This window comes from Bombina bombina, chromosome 3, assembly GCF_027579735.1.
Source record: "Bombina bombina isolate aBomBom1 chromosome 3, aBomBom1.pri, whole genome shotgun sequence".
Lineage (NCBI taxonomy): Eukaryota > Metazoa > Chordata > Amphibia > Anura > Bombinatoridae > Bombina > Bombina bombina.
Window position 1 is genome coordinate 980,634,098 of NC_069501.1, and position 23,307 is coordinate 980,657,404.

General features: G+C 36.5%; 1 protein-coding gene across 1 annotated transcript; it reads left to right on the plus strand.

The window, feature by feature from the left end:
* Positions 1–10,758: 10,758 nt before the first annotated feature.
* Positions 10,759–22,260, plus strand: DNAJC22 (DnaJ heat shock protein family (Hsp40) member C22). The gene is made up of 2 exons (XM_053704961.1): positions 10,759–11,715; positions 21,009–22,260. The coding sequence occupies exons 1-2, from the start codon at positions 10,873–10,875 to the stop codon at positions 21,186–21,188; spliced, it is 1,023 nt and encodes a 340-aa protein (XP_053560936.1). The 5' UTR covers positions 10,759–10,872; the 3' UTR covers positions 21,189–22,260.
* The last annotated feature ends 1,047 nt before the right edge of the window (positions 22,261–23,307 follow it).

Genomic DNA, 23,307 nt, shown 5'->3' on the forward strand with positions numbered 1-23,307 from the left:
TGCACAGATAATGCTATATGCACACATTGTTTAGCACAGATAATGCTATATGCACACATTGTTTAGCACATATAATGTTATATGCACACATTGTTTAACACAGATAATGTTATATGCACACATTGTTTAGCACAGATAATGCTATATGCACACATTGTTTAGCAGAGCTAATGCTATATGCACACATTGTTTAGCACAGATAATGCTATATGCACACATTGTTTAGCACAGATAATGCTATATGCACACATTATTTAGCACAGATAATGTTATATGCACACGTTGTTTAACACAGATAATGCTATATGCACACATTGTTTAGCACAGATAATGCTATATGCACACATTGTTTAGCACAGATAATGCTATATGCACACATTGTTTAGCACAGATAATGTTATATGCACACATTGTTTAGCACAGATAATGCTATATGCACACATTGTTTAGCACAGATAATGCTATATGCACACATTGTTTAGCAGAGCTAATGCTATATGCACACATTGTTTAGCCCAGATAATGTTATATGCACACATTGTTTAGCACAGATAATGCTATATGCACACATTGTTTAGCACAGATAATGCTATATGCACACATTGTTTAGCACAGATAATGCTATATGCACACATTGTTTAGCACAGATAATGCTATATGCAAACATTGTTTAGCACAGATAATGCTATATGCACACATTGTTTAGCACAGATAATGCTATATGCGCACATTGTTTAGCACAGATAATGTTATATGCACACATTGTTTAGCACAGATAATGCTATATGCACACATTGTTTAGCACAGATAATGCTATATGCACACATTGTTTAGCACAGATAATGCTATATGCACACATTGTTTAGCCCAGATAATGTTATATGCACACATTGTTTAGCACAGATAATGCTATATGCACACATTGTTTAGCACAGATAATGCTATATGCATACATTGTTTAGCACAGACAATGCTATATGCACACATTGTTTAGCACAGATAATGCTATATGCACACATTGTTTAGCACAGATAATGCTATATGCACACATTGTTTAGCACAGATAATGCTATATGCACACGTTGTTTAGCAGAGCTAATGCTATATGCACACATTGTTTAGCCCAGATAATGTTATATGCACACATTCTTTAGCACAGATAATGCTATATGTACACATTGTTTAGCACAGATAATGCTATATGCACACATTGTTTAGCACAGATAATGCTATATGCACACATTGTTTAGCACAGATAATGCTATATGCACACATTGTTTAGCACAGATAATGTTATATGCACACATTGTTTAGCACCGATAATGCTATATGCACACATTGTTTAGCACAGATAATGCTATATGCACACATTGTTTAGCAGAGCTAATGCTATATGCACACATTGTTTAGCCCAGATAATGTTATATGCACACATTGTTTAGCACAGATAATGCTATATGCACACATTGTTTAGCACAGATAATGCTATATGCACACATTGTTTAGCACAGATAATGCTATATACACACATTGTTTAGCACAGATAGTGTTATATGCACACATTGTTTAGCACAGATAATGCTATATGCACACATTGTTTAGCACAGATAATGCTATATGCACACATTGTTTTGCACAGATAATGCTATAAGCACACATTGTTTAGCACAGATAATGCTATATGCACACATTGTTTAGCACAGATAATGTTATATGCACACATTGTTTAACACAGATAATGTTATATGCACACATTGTTTAGCAGAGCTAATGCTATATGCACACATTGTTTAGCACAGATAATGCTATATGCACACATTGTTTAGCACAGATAATGCTATATGCACACATTGTTTAGCACAGATAATGCTATATGTACACATTGTTTAGCACAGATAATGTTATATGCACACATTGTTTAACACAGATAATGTTATATGCACACATTGTTTAGCACAGATAATGCTATATGCACACATTGTTTAGCACAGATAATGTTATATGCACACGTTGTTTAACACAGATAATGCTATATGCACACATTGTTTAGCACAAGTAATGCTATATGCACACATTGTTTAGATGAGCTAATGCTATATGCACACATTGTTTAGCCCAGATAATGTTATATGCACACATTGTTTAGCACAGATAATGCTATATGCACACATTGTTTAGCACAGATAATGCTATATGCACACATTGTTTAGCACAGATAATGTTATATGCATACATTGTTTAGCGCAAATAATGCTATATGCACACATTGTTTAGCACAAATAATGCTATATGCACACATTGTTTAGCACAGATAATGCTATATGCACACATTGTTTAGCACAGATAATGCTATATGCATACATTGTTTAGCACAGATAATGCTATATGCACACATTGTTTAGCCCAGATAATGCTATATGCACACATTGTTTAGCACAGATAATGCTATATGCACACATTGTTTAACACAGATAATGCTATATGCACACATTGTTTAGCACAGATAATGTTATATGCACACATTGTTTTGCACAGATAATGCTATATGCACACATTGTTTAGCCCAGATAATGTTATATGCACACATTGTTTAGCACAGATAATGCTATATGCACACATTGTTTAGCACAGATAATGCTATATGCACACATTGTTTAGCACAGATAATGCTATATGCACACATTGTTTAGCACAGATAATGCTATATGCAAACATTGTTTAGCACAGATAATGCTATATGCACACATTGTTTAGCACAGATAATGCTATATGCACACATTGTTTAGCACAGATAATGTTATATGCACACATTGTTTAGCACAGATAATGCTATATGCACACATTGTTTAGCACAGATAATGCTATATGCACACATTGTTTAGCACAGATAATGCTATATGCACACATTGTTTAGCCCAGATAATGTTATATGCACACATTGTTTAGCACAGATAATGCTATATGCACACATTGTTTAGCACAGATAATGCTATATGCATACATTGTTTAGCACAGACAATGCTATATGCACACATTGTTTAGCACAGATAATGCTATATGCACACATTGTTTAGCACAGATAATGCTATATGCACACATTGTTTAGCACAGATAATGCTATATGCACACGTTGTTTAGCAGAGCTAATGCTATATGCACACATTGTTTAGCCCAGATAATGTTATATGCACACATTCTTTAGCACAGATAATGCTATATGTACACATTGTTTAGCACAGATAATGCTATATGCACACATTGTTTAGCACAGATAATGCTATATGCACACATTGTTTAGCACAGATAATGTTATATGCACACATTGTTTAGCACCGATAATGCTATATGCACACATTGTTTAGCACAGATAATGCTATATGCACACATTGTTTAGCAGAGCTAATGCTATATGCACACATTGTTTAGCCCAGATAATGTTATATGCACACATTGTTTAGCACAGATAATGCTATATGCACACATTGTTTAGCACAGATAATGCTATATGCACACATTGTTTAGCACAGATAATGCTATATACACACATTGTTTAGCACAGATAGTGTTATATGCACACATTGTTTAGCACAGATAATGCTATATGCACACATTGTTTAGCACAGATAATGCTATATGCACACATTGTTTTGCACAGATAATGCTATAAGCACACATTGTTTAGCACAGATAATGCTATATGCACACATTGTTTAGCACAGATAATGTTATATGCACACATTGTTTAACACAGATAATGTTATATGCACACATTGTTTAGCAGAGCTAATGCTATATGCACACATTGTTTAGCACAGATAATGCTATATGCACACATTGTTTAGCACAGACAATGCTATATGCACACATTGTTTAGCACAGATAATGCTATATGTACACATTGTTTAGCACAGATAATGTTATATGCACACATTGTTTAACACAGATAATGTTATATGCACACATTGTTTAGCACAGATAATGCTATATGCACACATTGTTTAGCACAGATAATGTTATATGCACACGTTGTTTAACACAGATAATGCTATATGCACACATTGTTTAGCACAGATAATGCTATATGCACACATTGTTTAGATGAGCTAATGCTATATGCACACATTGTTTAGCCCAGATAATGTTATATGCACACATTGTTTAGCACAGATAATGCTATATGCACACATTGTTTAGCACAGATAATGCTATATGCACACATTGTTTAGCACAGATAATGTTATATGCATACATTGTTTAGCACAAATAATGCTATATGCACACATTGTTTAGCACAAATAATGCTATATGCACACATTGTTTAGCACAGATAATGCTATATGCACACATTGTTTAGCACAGATAATGCTATATGCATACATTGTTTAGCACAGATAATGCTATATGCACACATTGTTTAGCCCAGATAATGCTATATGCACACATTGTTTAGCACAGATAATGCTATATGCACACATTGTTTAGCACAGATAATGTTATATGCACACATTGTTTTGCACAGATAATGCTATATGCACACATTGTTTAGCACAGATAATGCTATATGCACACATTGTTTAGCACAGATAATGCTATATGCACACATTGTTTAGCAGAGCTAATGCTATATGCACACATTGTTTAGCACAGATAATGCTATATGCACACATTGTTTAGCACAGATAATGCTATATGCACACATTGTTTAGCACAGATAATGCTATATGCACACATTGTTTAGCCCAGATAATGCTATATGCACACATTGTTTAGCACAGATAATGCTATATGCACACATTGTTTAGCACAGATAATGCTATATGCACACATTGTTTAGCACAGATAATGCTATATGCACACATTGTTTAGCACAGATAATGCTATATGCACACATTGTTTAGCACAGATAATTTTATATGCACACATTGTTTAGCACAGATAATGCTATATGCACACATTGTTTAGCACAGATAATGCTATATGCACACATTGTTTAGCACAGATAATGCTATATGCACACATTGTTTAGCACAGATAATGCTATATGCACACATTGTTTAGCACAGATAATGCTATATGCACACATTGTTTAGCACAGATAATGTTATATGCACACATTGTTTAGCACAGATAATGCTATATGCACACATTTTTAGCACAGATAATGCTATATGCACACATTGTTTAGCACAGATAATGCTATATGCACACATTTTTAGCACAGATAATGCTATATGCACACATTGTTTAGCACAGATAATGCTATATGCACACATTTTTAGCACAGATAATGCTATATGCACACATTGTTTAGCACAGATAATGCTATATGCACACATTGTTTAGCACAGATAATGTTATATGCACACATTGTTTAGCACAGATAATGCTATATGCACACATTGTTTAGCACAGATAATGCTATATGCACACATTGTTTAGCACAGATAATGCTATATGCACACATTGTTTAGCACAGATAATGCTATATGCACACATTGTTTAGCACAGATAATGTTATATGCACACATTGTTTAGCACAGATAATGCTATATGCACACATTGTTTAACACAGATAATACTATATGCACACATTGTTTAGCACAGATAATGCTATATGCACACATTGTTTAGCACAGATAATGCATATTGCACACATTGTTTAGCACAGATAATGCTATATGCACACATTTTTAGCACAGATAATGCTATATGCACACATTGTTTAGCACAGATAATGCTATATGCACACATTTTTAGCACAGATAATGCTATATGCACACATTGTTTAGCACAGATAATGCTATATGCACACATTTTTAGCACAGATAATGCTATATGCACACATTGTTTAGCACAGATAATGCTATATGCACACATTGTTTAGCACAGATAATGCTATATGCACACATTGTTTAGCACAGATAATGTTATATGCACACATTGTTTAGCACAGATAATGCTATATGCACACATTGTTTAGCACAGATAATGCTATATGCACACATTGTTTAGCACAGATAATGCTATATGCACACATTGTTTAGCCCAGATAATGTTATATGCACACATTGTTTAGCACAGATAATGCTATATGCACACATTGTTTAGCACAGATAATGCTATATGCATACATTGTTTAGCACAGACAATGCTATATGCACACATTGTTTAGCACAGATAATGCTATATGCACACATTGTTTAGCACAGATAATGTTATATGCAAACATTGTTTAGCACAGATAATGCTATATGCACACATTGTTTAGCACAGATAATGCTATATGCACACATTGTTTAGCACAGATAATGCTATATGCACACGTTGTTTAGCAGAGCTAATGCTATATGCACACATTGTTTAGCCCAGATAATGTTATATGCACACATTGTTTAGCACAGATAATGCTATATGTACACATTGTTTAGCACAGATAATGCTATATGCACACATTGTTTAGCACAGATAATGCTATATGCACACATTGTTTAGCACAGATAATGCTATATGCACACATTGTTTAGCACAGATAATGTTATATGCACACATTGTTTAGCACCGATAATGCTATATGCACACATTGTTTACCACAGATAATGCTATATGCACACATTGTTTAGCAGAGCTTATGCTATATGCACACATTGTTTAGCCCAGATAATGTTATATGCACACATTGTTTAGCACAGATAATGCTATATGCACACATTGTTTAGCACAGATAATGCTATATGCACACATTGTTTAGCACAGATAATGCTATATACACACATTGTTTAGCACAGATAGTGTTATATGCACACATTGTTTAGCACAGATAATGCTATATGCACACATTGTTTAGCACAGATAATGCTATATGCACACATTGTTTTGCACAGATAATGCTATATGCACACATTGTTTAGCACAGATAATGCTATATGCACACATTGTTTAGCACAGATAATGTTATATGCACACATTGTTTAACACAGATAATGTTATATGCACACATTGTTTAGCAGAGCTAGTGCTATATGCACACATTGTTTAGCACAGATAATGCTATATGCACACATTGTTTAGCACAGATAATGCTATATGCACACATTGTTTAGCACAGATAATGCTATATGTACACATTGTTTAGCACAGATAATGTTATATGCACACATTGTTTAACACAGATAATGTTATATGCACACATTGTTTAGCACAGATAATGCTATATGCACACATTGTTTAGCACAGATAATGTTATATGCACACGTTGTTTAACACAGATAATGCTATATGCACACATTGTTTAGCACAGATAATGCTATATGCACACATTGTTTAGATGAGCTAATGCTATATGCACACATTGTTTAGCCCAGATAATGTTATATGCACACATTGTTTAGCACAGATAATGCTATATGCACACATTGTTTAGCACAGATAATGCTATATGTACACATTGTTTAGCACAGATAATGTTATATGCATACATTGTTTAGCACAAATAATGCTATATGCACACATTGTTTAGCACAAATAATGCTATATGCACACATTGTTTAGCACAGATAATGTTATATGCACACATTGTTTTGCACAGATAATGCTATATGCACACATTGTTTAGCACAGATAATGCTATATGCACACATTGTTTAGCACAGATAATGCTATATGCACACATTGTTTAGCAGAGCTAATGCTATATGCACACATTGTTTAGCACAGATAATGCTATATGCACACATTGTTTAGCACAGATAATGCTATATGCACACATTGTTTAGCACAGATAATGCTATATGCACACATTGTTTAGCACAGATAATGCTATATGCACACATTGTTTAGCACAGATAATGCTATATGCACACATTGTTTAGCACAGATAATGCTATATGCACACATTGTTTAGCACAGATAATGCTATATGCACACATTGTTTAGCACAGATAATGTTATATGCACACATTGTTTAGCACAGATAATGCTATATGCACACATTGTTTAGCACAGATAATGCTATATGCACACATTGTTTAGCACAGATAATGCTATATGCACACATTGTTTAGCACAGATAATGTTATATGCACACATTGTTTAGCACAGATAATGCTATATGCACACATTGTTTAGCACAGATAATGTTATATGCACACATTGTTTAGCACAGATAATGCTATATGCACACATTTTTAGCACAGATAATGCTATATGCACACATTGTTTAGCACAGATAATGCTATATGCACACATTTTTAGCACAGATAATGCTATATGCACACATTGTTTAGCACAGATAATGCTATATGCACACATTTTTAGCACAGATAATGCTATATGCACACATTGTTTAGCACAGATAATGCTATATGCACACATTGTTTAGCACAGATAATGTTATATGCACACATTGTTTAGCACAGATAATGCTATATGCACACATTGTTTAGCACAGATAATGCTATATGCACACATTGTTTAGCACAGATAATGCTATATGCACACATTGTTTAGCACAGATAATGCTATATGCACACATTGTTTAGCACAGATAATGTTATATGCACACATTGTTTAGCACAGATAATGCTATATGCACACATTGTTTAACACAGATAATACTATATGCACACATTGTTTAGCACAGATAATGCTATATGCACACATTGTTTAGCACAGATAATGTTATATGCACACATTGTTTAGCACAGATAATGCTATATGCACACATTGTTTAGCACAGATAATGCTATATGCACACATTGTTTAGCACAGATAATGCTATATGCACACATTTTTAGCACAGATAATGCTATATGCACACATTGTTTAGCACAGATAATGCTATATGCACACATTTTTAGCACAGATAATGCTATATGCACACATTGTTTAGCACAGATAATGCTATATGCACACATTTTTAGCACAGATAATGCTATATGCACACATTGTTTAGCACAGATAATGCTATATGCACACATTGTTTAGCACAGATAATGTTATATGCACACATTGTTTAGCACAGATAATGCTATATGCACACATTGTTTAGCACAGATAATGCTATATGCACACATTGTTTAGCACAGATAATGCTATATGCACACATTGTTTAGCACAGATAATGCTATATGCACACATTGTTTAGCACAGATAATGTTATATGCACACATTGTTTAGCACAGATAATGCTATATGCACACATGTTTAGCACAGTTTACAATTTTACTGATTTTGGATGAATACAGATATTGCTAAGATTTTGTTTTGAAATGTTAAACAATCAAATGTGATATCTGTTCTTATAATGTTGTTTGTTTTAAAAATACAATACTGAAAACAAGCATTCATATCAGTCATTGCATTATAAGGAGTCTTTAAATGAGGTTTAGTGACTTGCCCTACTGTGTATGTTGCAGGCTCGGGTAAATGGCCCCATTATTAAGAACGATGGAGACACTCTCATTTCTCTAGGTGGAAAAGGCACTCCTTTCTGAAGTATTTTACAATGAAAACAGGCAAAATAAATTATTATACTACATTGCAATGTTGTTTTACTTTCCTCAATTAATAATTCATATTGAGATTATTCAATGTTCAGTTTAATGCCACTTCAAGAATTTAAAAAAATGTACTTTTCAATATAAAAATAAAGTGAAACAATAAGCCTAACCTACAACAAAAACACACAATCTTTATATTTTGCATGCAGATTGATTTTATTGTCTAGTAGGGGCCTTTTTTGCTTGGTGAAAAGATGAGCAACGGATGCTCAAATTTATAGTAGCCTTATTTTGATATATTTAGAAGCAAACAAATCACATATACTACATACACACTATACAAACACTTGGCACACACATTAAACAAACACTTTACACCACACACACACTACAAAAACATTAGACAAACACTACATACATTACACATCAGAAAAACACTGTTCACACACAGCACATTAATCCCACTACATATACACACACATAGAATTAACAAATACTATATATACCAAACACTACACAAAACCCTGCATTACACTCACGTACACACAAACTACATGCAACACAAATGCTACACTACACTTGCACATACTTCACATGCACATTTAAAGGCAAGAACTTACATTATTACTAGGGTTTTAAGTTCCCCAATCATATGTTGAGAAACATGGAAATTCTGAAATTAAAGTCCTCCACCCCAAATAAATGAATAGTATAATATATTATTAGATTAAAGGGACATGAAACCCACATTTTTTCTTTCATGATTTAGAAAGAGCTTGCATTTTTAAACAACCTTCTAATTTACTTCTATTATCTAATTTGCTTAACTTTCCTGTTATCCTTTGCTGGAAAGCATATCTAGATAGGCTTAGTAGCTGCTGATTCGTGGCTGCACACAGATGCCTTCTGTCATTGGCTCACCCATGTGCATTACTATTTCTTCTAAAAAGGATATCTAAAGAATGAAGCAAATTAGATCATAGTAAATTGGAATGTTGTTTAAAATTGTTTTCTCTATCTCAATAGTGACAGAATTTTTTCGGGTTTAGTGTCCCTTTAAGGAGTTTATTTATGAAACTTCCATATTTAAAAATGAAAAAGCATTTGTTAAGGCTTCTAAAGTATGTAATGTGGATTTTCAGAGATCAAGGTCTGTTTTGTGACCTTTGGAGCAATTACTGCCATTAGGAAACCAGTACTGTAAGAGCAAAGTCTGCTCACTACTAAAAACTGAAGGGGGAAGTGCAGCACAAGCCATTTTAGGTAACTTTGAATGAAAGCACTGGCAGCTTTGTCTACCTTCCTCAGTCAAATAAGTAAAATGTTTAATTATTTCCATCTGATTTTGTCGACCATTCCCTTGTGACTTTACAGAATGGGGAAAAGTCTCATAGTAGCTTATGGACTTTGGGCACTAGGGGGTCCATTAGGACTTCATCATATATACCTGGGACGTGACAGCCATGCTTTGCTTTGGATGCTGACTTTGGGTGGTTTTGGCATTGGCTGGATGTGGGAGTTTTGGAAAATCCCTGCGCTTGTATTCCATGTCAACAAGCAAGAAAAAAAAAAGAATTTGACTAGAGATGGAGAGCCACCTGCCAGCCCCATTCGTTTCATGGGGCAAGTGGCTATTGGAATATATTTTGGATTAGCAGCAGCCATTGGGTTGTCCTCACTCAGTAGTTTCTATTTTGTAGCTCTTCCACTTGCTGTTGGCCTTGGGGTGCATCTTGTGGCTAGTGTAGGCGAACAGACCTCAAACCTAAAAAATACCCTAATAGCTGCTTTTCTGACTTCCCCAATCTTCTATGGTCGTGCTGTCTCCATGATACCAATCAGTCTTACAGCTAGCATGACAGCACAACAACACAGGCGGTATAGGCACAACCAAAATACAAATGAAAATCTCAGTCTCCGTCTGTATCGTATTGGACTAGCCTATCTGGCCTTTACAGGACCACTAGCCTACAGTGCTTTGCTTAACACCAGTCGCACAGTGAGCTATGTAGCTGGAAGCATTGGAGCTATGCTAGACATACTAAGTTTTTTCCCTGCTGTTAGTGCACTGACAGAGCGTGCTCTGCTATTGCCTTATCGGGCATGGATGCTATTCTCAGGAGGGGGGCCATTACGGGACCAGTACTTCCATGAATGGGAGAAAATCTATGAATTTGTAGCCAGCTTTCAAAATGAGAAGGAAGAGATGGCCTGCAAGGTAGGAAATTAACCATTTTTTGCATGTTTTATTTTTAACATAATTATTCTTCCTCATTTTTTTAATAGTAATTCATCAGTGAGGCTTAGGGGCCGATTTATCATGCCCTGTATGCACCTGTTTCCCCCGAGCCTTCAGGCTCGCCAGAAACAGGAGTTAAGAAGCAGCGGTCTTAAGACTGCTGCTCTTTAACTCGTCCGCCACCTTTGAGGCAGCGGACAACAATCCACCCGATATGATCGGGTTGATTGACACCCCCTGCTACCAGCCGACTGGCCGCAAATGTGCAGGGGGCGGCATTGGGAAATGCTTGTGCAATGATAAATGCCGACAGCGTATGCTGTCGGCATTTATCGATGTGTGGCGGACATGTGGATCATGTCCACCCGCACATTGTTAAATTGGCCCCATAGTGTGTCTATGTACATGAACTCAAAAGTTCCTGTGTCCATTTGGAAGCCAGACAATAATTCTGCTGTATAAAAAAAATTCCATCTCTAATATCCCTGGCAGCCAACTCCCATTAGTTAGACCCCCATTTAAAGTTTTTTTTGTTTTTTTTTTACTTTAAAAAATAGGACATTTTTTAAACAGATATTCCACTTCTCAAAAAATCCTTTTTATTTGTATGCTTGTGTGACATGTCAGCATGTAAGTTGTATTTATTAGCCACTGAGCAATCTATCCCTAAGGATGAGTTGTGCACAAATATGGATTACTTGCTAGTTTAAAAATAAAATAGCTTTAAATTAAAGGGACATTCTAGTGTAAAAGTAAAATGTTTTCTTAATGCATATTCTAAAAAAGAAGTCCTTTAATATGTGTTTTAATTATCTAAATAAAAAGCAGGTCTTCATTTTTTTTCTCCTAAACTCTAAGTCTTAGATCCTATGGGATAAGCTACTGATGGTGACTGTTGCACAACATTGTTGCACAAGTATTGCTGCCAGTAGCGCCTCATGAGTCATCTTACTTGAGCCAATCATAATCAAGTATAATAGAAGCTTTCAAGTAATGTGAGCCACTATAATATAAAAAGTATTCGGCAGGCACAACTGCTTTAGCATCAGTACATCTGGTTTTAGATACAACGCAATGCAGAGGATCAAACTGAAATGATTGTGACCTTAGCATTGAATTAAACGGCCATGAAACCCAAAACTTTTCCTTCATGATTTAGATCCACGTTTGGAGCACTATATGGTAGCAGTTTTGCAAGGATGTTATACATTAGCCACTAGGTGGCAGCACTTTTTCCTGTCATGTAGTCCTTCAGGTACCTACCTAGGTATCTCTTCAAAAAACAATACCATGGGAACGAAGCAAAATTGTTAATATAGGTAAATTGGAAACTTTTTTTAAAATTGTATGCTCTGTCTAAATAACAAAATAAATGTTTTTACTTTCATATCCCTTAAATGCTCCAATACACTAAACCCCTACATTTCACTGCCCCTAGCCCCTCTAAAATAAAACTCTATCATTTACATTATGCCTGTCTAAGAGCTGCAATTAACCTTAACTGTTCTTTCTCATCTCTACCACTAAAGAACCATGAAACCCAATTATTTTTCTTGATTCATATAGTGAATACATTTTTAAGCAACTTTCCAATTTACTTCTATTATCTAATTTGCTTCATTCTCTTTGTATCCTTTGTTGAAAAAACAACAATGCACTACTTGGAGATAGTTAATGCATTGGGTGAGCCAATAACATGAGGCATATATGTGTAGCCGCCAATCAGAAGCTCCTGAGCCTACCTAGGTATCATTTTCAACAAGGGATACAAAGAGAACAAAACAAATTTAGTAAGTAAATTAAAACGTTGTTAAAAACCACATGCTCTATCTCAGTGTTTTTCAACCAGTGTGCCGTGGCACACTAGTGTGCCGTGAGAGATCCTCAGGTGTGCCGTGGCAGATTGACAACAGTGCAGGTGTGTCCCTCTTTCAAATTTTTAAATATTGGTAGGTATGTGACAGGCTCCTCAGGCATCATTTACAACCATGACATTGACATTCATTCACAGACAATCATTATGATTATGTGTGTGTGTGTGTGTGTATGTGTATATATATATATATATATCCTGTATTAGGCTACAATGTGTCATTTTGTAAAATTTTGGGATGGTGGTGTGCCGCAGGATTTTTTAATGTAAAAAAGTGTGCCACGGCAAAAAAAAGGTTGCAAATCACTGCTCTATCTGAATCATGAAAATAACAAAATTGGGTTTCATATCCCTTTAATTAACTGTTACCAACAACCTTCACTGCAAACCCCACTTAAAACTAATACCTTTATGCTTTTGCCCCTCTATGTGATTCTTCATGCACTTCTGCACACTGGATTAGTTCCACCCAATGTGCTTTGCTATGTTAATGATATCAAGTAGTCAGCAGAAGAGTGTGCAGCATCAACTTTAACAGCTTTAGAAGAAGGATCTGGCGATTTGGGCAAAAGAGCCTAAAAACTTCAGAATAGGATAAAATCTGTTTTTAATTTATAGTCAAGTTTTTTTTTTTTTTTAAAAACATAAAAGTTTATTAGGCCTTGGTGTGGTTTACCAGTGATGGAGGAGATCATGCACAAGAGGGCATTTGCAGGCATATAGGGGTTTAACTTTAGCAGTGGGGTCTTAGTTAGAATTAAATGAGTTGGGGGGTTATTGGGACAGTGCTTTAAAGTTGTGGTTAGCTTTGAGTGCTATGGGGAATGATGTAACATTAAACACAACGTTAACTGTCCCTTTAAAGGGACACTGAACCCACATTTTTTCTTTCATGATTCAGATAGAGTATGCAATTTTAAGCAACTTTCTAATTTACTCCTATTATCAATTTTTCTTCGTTATCTTGCTATCTTTATTTGAAAAAGAATGCATCTAAGCTAAGGAGCCAGCCAATTGTTGGTTCAGTACACTGGACAGCATTTGTTTATTGGTGGGTGAATGTATCCACAAATCAACAAGAACAACCCAGGTTGTTCACCAAAAATGGGGCGGCATCTAAACTTACATTCTTGCTTTTCAAATAAAGATACCAAGAGAATGAAGACAATTTGATAATAGAAGTAAATAAAAGTTGCCTAAAATTGCATGCTCTACCTGAATCACGAAAGAAAACATTTGGGTTCAGTGTCCCTTTAAGGTTTAGATGTATAACGAGGAGGTGTTGCAATAGGATTTATTTGAAGTGTGGGGTGTTTATAAAGTCAATCGTCCTTTCACCTTATAACCAAACTTTATACCCAGGGCAATTGTAAGTATGAACAGCAAGCCCCCTTCTTTCCGTTTAACCCTGGCAAGTTTACACAAACTATAACAGCACTCAAATCAGAATAAATAGAGCACAGTTAATTGCTCACCCTTGTTTTGGAAGGGGCTGTGTGTGTATGCCAGTCCTCTTCATGGGGAAACTTGACATTACAGGCTGTCCCAAGTGACGCCCGTCACTGTACAGCCTCAACCTGCTGCCAGTCCATACATGTTTCCAAACCAACCCTTGGGTGACGTCACAACCATGTGGTGTAGTATGCACTGCAGGTGGTCAGGGCAGCTGTAAAGCTGAGCATAGATGGGTAAGACAGTATGAGACCACTGCAAAATTATCAGTTTCTCTAGGTTTACTAAAAATTAAAATTTTTGTTTTATTCTTTAAACTACTGACAACATTTCTCTCAAATAAAAATATTGTCATTTAGAGCATTAACCCTTTCATGTCGGGTCTAATTTGTCTACATTGGAACAATGTTCTGATTTAAACAAAGTGAAATCACGTGAGCGTGCATACGATCAGAAAATTTTAATGATGGGATTGGGTCAGGGGGGCGTCCCTATGAAGCTAGGCATGCCCTCCATGCTGTGATCCCATTCTGGAAGCGCAGTGCATATGCTCGCAAGATTTCAATGATGGGATCGGGTCAGGGGGGCGTCCCTATGAAGCTAGGCACGCTCTCCAGGCCACGATCCCATTCTGGAAGCGCTGTGCATACGCTCACAACAAGATTTCAATGATAGGATCAGGTCAGGGGGGTATCCCTATGAAGCTAGGCACGCCCTCCAAGCCGCGATCCCATTCTGGAAGCGCCATTGGCTTCATTACAGCCAAACAGGAAGGACATTCCATGCCGACATAATGGCGCTAAAGCCCAAAGCAGTTAGGACGACATGGAACGTCGGGAAGGAGTTAATTTGCAGAAAATTACAACAGGTCAAAATAACAAAAAAGATGCATTGTTTTCAGACCTTGAATAATGCAAAGAAAACATGTTCATATTAATTTGTAAACAACACAATACTGATATTTTATCAATCACAGCTTTCATGTGTCTTGGCATACTCTCCACCAGTTTTTTACATTGCTGTTGGTTGATTGTATGCCACTCCTCGTGCTAAAATTCAAGCAGCTGGAATTTTGGTTGATGACTTGTGACCATACATATTCCTCTTGATCACGTTCCAGAGGTTTTTTATGGGGTTCAGGGGCTCCATTACATATGCTGCGTTGCCCGCAAAAGCCGGCGCCGCCTGCAAAAGCCGTCGCCGTCGGTTTTTACGTAATTTTGGTATTACATGTACGGCGTAGCATACAAGTTACACGCGTATATTTCACCCGTCGGCCGTATTTTTTTCTCCCATTGATTAACATAGAACAGCCGCGCAATTTGGTATCTAATATACAGCGTAAGGACGCACGCAGAATTCAGAAAATCTACTCCATTCTCATCTCGCCAAACATTGCAGGTGCAGCAACCCTTGCACTGACTAAAAAAGCAACGTAACTCCCTGGAAGCCTTAACAAACACATACATTTAAGCAGCATCTCAAATAGTTAAAGGGACAGTTTACTATGAGATTTGTTTTTTTAAGCTTTCTTTGTGTATTTGAAATAGCTGATTTTCGGCTAGATTTAGAGTTTTGTCGGTAAAGACCCGCGTAGCTAATGCAGCTTTTTTTCCCAACGCACCCTTAAGACAACGCTGGTATTTAGAATTGTCTAAAGGGCTGCGTTAGGCTCCAAAAAGGGTGCGTTAAGCCGAATTTACCGCCACTTCAACCCTCAATACCAGCGTTGCTTACGGTAGCGGTAAGCTGGCAAAAACGTGCTTGTGCACGATTCCCCCATAGGAAACAATGGGGCAGTTTGTGATGAAAAAAACCTAACACCTGCAAAAAAGCAGCGTTAAGCTCCCAACGCAGCCCCATTGTTTCCTATGGGGAAACACTTTCTAAGTCTGCACCTAACACCCTAACATGAACCCCGAGTCTAAACACCCCTAACCTTACACTTATTAACCCCTAATCTGCCGCCCCCGCTATCGCTGACACCTGCATTATATTATTAACCCCTAATCTGCTGCTCCGTACACCGCCGCAACCTACATTATCCCTATAAACCCCTAATCTGCTGCCCCTAACACCACCGACGCCTACATAATATTTATTAACCCCTAATCTGCCCCTCCCAACGTCGCCGCTACCTAACTACACTTATTAACCCCTAATCTGCCAACCGGACCTTGCCGCCACTATAATAAATGTATTAACCCCTAAACCGCCGCACTCCCGTCTCACAAACACTATAATAAATAGTATTAACCCCTAATCTGCCCCTAACCCTTAACATCGCCGCCACCTAACTTCAAGTATTAACCCCTAATCTGCCGACTGGACCTCGCCGCTACTATAATAAATGTATTAACCCCTAAAGCTAAGTCTAACCCTAAAGCTAAGTCTAACCCTAACACCCCCCTAAATTAAATATAATTTTAATCTAACAAAATAAATTAAATTTTATTAACTAAAGTATTCCTATTTAAAGCTAAATACTTGCCTGTAAAATAAACCCTTAACTAGCTACAATATAACGAATAATTATATTGTAGCTATTTTAGGATTTATATTTATTTTACAGGCAACTTTGTATTTATTTTAACTAGGTACAATAGCTATTAAATAGTTATTTACTATTTAATAGCTACCTAGTTAAAATAATTGCAAAATTACCTGTAAAATAAATCCTAACCTAAGTTACAATTAAACCTAACACTACACTATCAATAAATTAATTAAATAAATTACCTACAATTACATACAATTAAATAAACTAAACTAAATTACAAAAAAAAAACTCCACTAAATTACAAAAAATAAAAAAAGATTACAAGAATATTAGGCTAATTACACCTACTCTAAGCCCTCTAATAAAATAAAAAAGCCCCCAAAATAATAAAGGTCCCTACCCTATTCTAAATTAAAAAGTAATCAGCTCTTTTACCAGCTGGATCAGCAATTTCATTTTGATCTATTAAATAACTGAAGGACACAGTAATATTTCAGTAGTGAAATGAGGTTTATTGGATTAACAGAAAATGTGCAATATGCATCCAAATGAAATTACACAGGTGCATAAATTTGGGCACCCTTGTCATTTTGTTAATTTGAATACCTGTAACTACCTAGCACTGATTAATTGGAACACACAATTGGTTTGGTGAGCCCATTAAGTCTTGAACTTTATAGACGGGTGCATCCAATCATGAGTAAAGGTATTTAAGGTGGCCAATTGCAAGTTGTTGTTCTTTTTGACTCTCCTCTGAAGAGTGGCAACATGGGGGCCTCAAAACAACTTTCAAATTACCTGAAAACAAAGATTGTTCAACATTATGGTTTAGGGGAAGGCTACAAAAAGCTAACGCAGAGATTTAGCTGTCAGTGTCCACTGTGAGTAACATAGTGAGGAAATGGAAGACCACAGGCACAGTTCTTGTTAATGCCAGAAGTGGCAGGCCAAGTAAAATATCGGAGAGGCAAAGGCAAAGGATGGTGAGAACTATCAAAAACAGCCCACAGACCACCTCCAAAGACCTACAACATCATCTTTAGCACTGCGGAATCTGTTGGCGCTCTACAAATAACCGATAATAATGATATTAATAATAATAATCTTGCTGCAGATGGTGTCACTGTGCATTGTTTAATTCAGCGCACTTTGCACAAGGAAAAGCTGTATGGGAGAGTGATGCGGAATAAGCCTTTTCTGCGCACACGGCACAAACAGAGTCACTTGAGGTATGCAAACGCACATTTGGACAAGCCAGTTTAATTTTGGAAGAAGGTGCTGTGGACCGATGAAACAAAGATTGAGTTATTTGGTCATAACAAGGTGCGTTATGCATGGCGGTAAAAAATCACAGCGTTCCAAGACAAACACTTGCTACCCACAGTAAAATTTGGTGGATGTTCCATCATGCTGTGGGGTTGTGTGGCCAGTGCCGGTATTGGGAATCTTGTTAAAGTTGAGGGTCGCATGGATTCCACTCAATGAGGCCTATTTATCAAGCTCCGAATGGAGCTTGTGGGTCCGTGTTTCTGGCGAGTCTTCAGACTCACTAGAAACAGCAGTTATGAAGCAGCGGACTAAAGACCGCTGCTCCATAACCCTGTCCGTCTGCTCTGAGTTCAAATATGATTGGGTTGATTGACACCTCCCTGCTGGTGGCCCATTGGCTGCGAGTCTGCAGGGGGCGGAGTTGCACCAGCAGCTCTTGTGAGCTGCTGGTGCAATGCTGAATACGGAGAGCGTATTGCTCTCCACATTCAGCGAGGTCTTGCGGACCTGATCCGCACTGTCGGATCAGATCCGCAAGACCTATGATAAATAGGCCTCATTATCAGCAGATACTTGAGAATAATGTTGAGGAATCAGTCACAAAGTTGAAGTTACGCTGGGCTGGATATTTCAACAAGACAACGACCCAAAACAATGCTCAAAATCTACTCTGGCATTTATGTAGAGGAACAAGTACAATGCTCTGGAATGGCCATCCCAGTCCCCAGACCTGAATATCATTGAAAATCTGTGGGGTGATTTGAAGCGGGCTGTCCATGCTCGGCAACCATCAAACCTAACTGAACTGGAGATGTTTTGCAAGGAGGAATGGTCCAAAATACCTTTATCCAGAATCCAGACACTCATTACAGGCTATAGGAAGCGCCTAGAGGCTGTTTTTTTCTGCTAAAGGAGGCTCTACTAAATATTGATGTGATATTTCTGTTGGGGTGCCCAAATTTATGCACCTGTCTAATTTAATTTTGATGCATATTGCACATTTTCTGTTTATCCAATAAACCTCATTTCACTACTGAAATATTACTGTGTCCTTCAGTTCTTTGATAGATCAAAATGAAATTGCTGATCCAAACACCTAATTATTTATAAATGAAAATCATGGAAATTGTCAGGGATGCCTAAACTTTTGCATACAATTGTATATATGTGTATGTATATATATATATATATATATATATATATATATATATATATATATATATATATATATATATATATATATATATATATATATATATATATATATATGAAAGTTGTTAATTTGCTTAAAGGGACAGTCTAGTCAAAATTAAACTTTCATGATTCAGATTGGGCATGCAATTTTAAATAACTTTCCAATTTACTTTTAGCATTGAATTTGCTTTGTTCTCTTGGTATTCTTAGTTGAAAGCTAAACTTACGTAGGCTCATATGCTAATTTCTAAGCCCTTCAAGGCCACCTCTTATCTCAGTTCATTTTTTTTAAAAGCAAGACAGCCCTAGTTCATGTGTGCCATATAGATAACATTGTGATCACTCCAGTGAAATTACTTATGAGTCAGCACTAATTGGCTAAAATGCAAGTCTGTCAAGATAGCTGAAAAAAGGGGGCAATCTGCAGAGGCTTAGATACAAGTTAATAACAGAGGTAAAAAGTATATTATTATAAAGGTGTTGGTTGTGCAAAACTGGGAAAATGGGTAATAAAGGGGTTATCTATCTATTTAAACAATACAAAATCTGGAGTAGACTTTCCCTTTAATTAGCTTTGTTGAAGAAACAGCAATGAACATGGGTGAGCCAATAAATGTGCAATGACCAATCAGCATGCTCTGAATCATGAAAGAAAACATTTGGGTTTCATGTCCATTTAAGTCTCTCTTACAACATGTTTTTATGTACGATGAGAAACTTCTATCACTAAATTTAAAAATATGTTTACCACAATATTAGTTCATCCTCCAATCACCTGTAGCCCCCACTACTAGTCCACAAAATTCAGCTGCTGTGGCCAAGCTACTCACCATTTGGTAGGTTTCAGCTGTAATCCAGCACTGAGTACAGAAACAGATACAGATTTCCCAGAGCATAAAACATCTTAGAATGCTGCAACAAATATAAAAAACACTAACTGCCGGTATAACATTTCTGATACCTAACTGTATATCTTTACTATAGGTTTTAGGAGTTGATTCTAAAGCTACATTGGATGAAATCAACCAACATTATCGAGAACTGGTCAAAATTTGGCACCCAGATCATAACCGACATCGTCCCGAAGAGGCTGAGCAGCATTTTCTTGAGATCCAAGCAGCTTATGAGGCACTTACAAAAATATGGAAGAACAGGAAATTGTGACTTGGTTTTAGTAGTGGCATGAGTTAACATTACGTGGTTTTTTTCTGGTTCATCTGGCTTATAAACAGTTTTTCTTGCTAGAACTTTAAATACATTTTCTAAAGAATATCTTCATTAGGTACAATATAATATGAAATGTAAAAAATAAATATGTTGCAAATTGTACCTTATATCTACTTATAAAATGGTTAACTGTAATGAGAACAGAAACAGAGGCGCCACATGTGTACCAGGGAATCCCAGCCAGCTGGTTTGCTGTTAAATACCAGCCTGCCTCTACAGGCACAAGAGAGTGCCTTCACGTTTGTGAGTATCCTGTATCTTGTATCGCTTGGATATTGTCAGCTTTGATTGATCTACACATGTGGCCCCTCTGTTTCTGTTCTCATTACAGTTAACCATTTTAGAAGCTACACCATCGTTTGGGTGAAGACCGAGAGCTGCCTGTTCTATTTCTGGACTTTGTTGGATACCATGAGAACTCATCTATTGCCAGATTGGTCACGTGCTACGTCTGTATATACACATATTTTTAACAATTTTAATTTCTTTACTTTATGTATATGGTGTGACAAGTTGCACACTGATTTTAGCAATTTTTACCATTGGTTACTAGCGCCTCCAATAGGGGACCTGTGGTATTCTCTATCACAAATATCCCTGTATTTATATCATATCTACTTATGAAAGTCTCCCTAGCTTGGAGATAATCAAATATTTAGCATATGAGACATTTGTATATGTTAATGTTTCATATTCTTATATCAGACATGAGTGGTCGGGCTAAGGTTCATCTTTCAAAAAAGGTTAGAAAAAATTAATCGAAAACAAAACTGTATTTTATGTAATTCATCCATTCTAAAAAATGTTTGCATTAAGGCAGAAGATTGTTAATTGAATCGATACCAGGATACTTTACACATGATCATAGCTTTGGCCTTATCGGCTGTAACCGCAGTTAACATTGCAATTTGTCCGTATACTCGACTAGTGGCCCCTCACATTTGTAGCATAATTTAGAATACTTTTAATATTCATGTGACAGTTGGTTAAAGTTTATTTCACTATGATACCTGAAGGACTCCATTAACCCAATATAGTTATATATGAAAAATAATAAAAAGTGTGTCTGTGCGTGTAAAGTAATATCTAAGGAAGGATGTTATGGGAGCTGTTTGTACTCAGATAGTGGGAACTAATAAAGGGCTCTGTCTATTGTAAGAGTGTTTAAAAGTAGTTTGTGAATGTTTTTTTAATTTTTTTCTATTTTTTTACTTTGCACTGTTCAAACAATGCATCTCGGCTCCGCCGCCAGATTGTGGCTGTTATCAATGTAGAATTCAAATAGCAGTGACAAGGTAGGAAATGTTGCTCACTAATATGCCACACAATGGATAACAGCCATTTTTGGGTAGTGGATCTGGGACGTTTTAAAGATTTATACCTTAGTTTTTCCTTTCCCAGCTTTGAACCACCTTTAAACACAAACTCTCCATACAAAATCTCCTTATAAAAATAACAACAGACACAGTTATTGGCAGTTAAACCAGATTCATTGCCTTTATGGCAGAATTATGAGGGGTCATCATCAAATTGTCAAATCATAACCAAATTAAGAGCACATCAATAATAACAATGCACCAGCATTTTCAAGAAATCAGTCGGCCTCATGTGACCAACAGTGTGACCGTGCGCTACTCAGGGGTGTCAGTGGTAAATGACAGGATGAAAAATCTGCACACTAGCAGGGCATATGAGGTTGACCGACAGACCACCACTCTATGACCCTGTACCCCACAGACTCCCCCCCCCCCACCAGCATTACCTCAACTACATGCCAGGCCGCATATATTGCAGCCAACCGAAATGAAAAAAGGATACTACTTTTTATCTGCCCACCTCAACAAAACAAAACGGTGACCCTTTCTTCCCTGGTTAAAACTCTGCACCATCTCCATGAAGATATCATACCCTTCCTCAGAAAGGTGGATCCTGTCTCTTTGGTATATAGGTGCTCGCTCCTTGCTACAATTAGGGGATGCTCTAATACTTGACACCCAAACTCCTTCATAACTTTACTGCCTTTTTTTTACTGTTTTTTTTTCTGTTCCTATACCCC

Bases quoted from the DNA above. Each gene is read 5' to 3' on its own strand.
- DNAJC22 (XM_053704961.1), top strand. From the start codon at position 10,873: ATGGGGAAAAGTCTCATAGTAGCTTATGGACTTTGGGCACTAGGGGGT. The intron at 11,716-21,008 runs GTAGGAAATTAA...TCTTTACTATAG, and splicing joins AGGAAGAGATGGCCTGCAAG to GTTTTAGGAGTTGATTCTAA.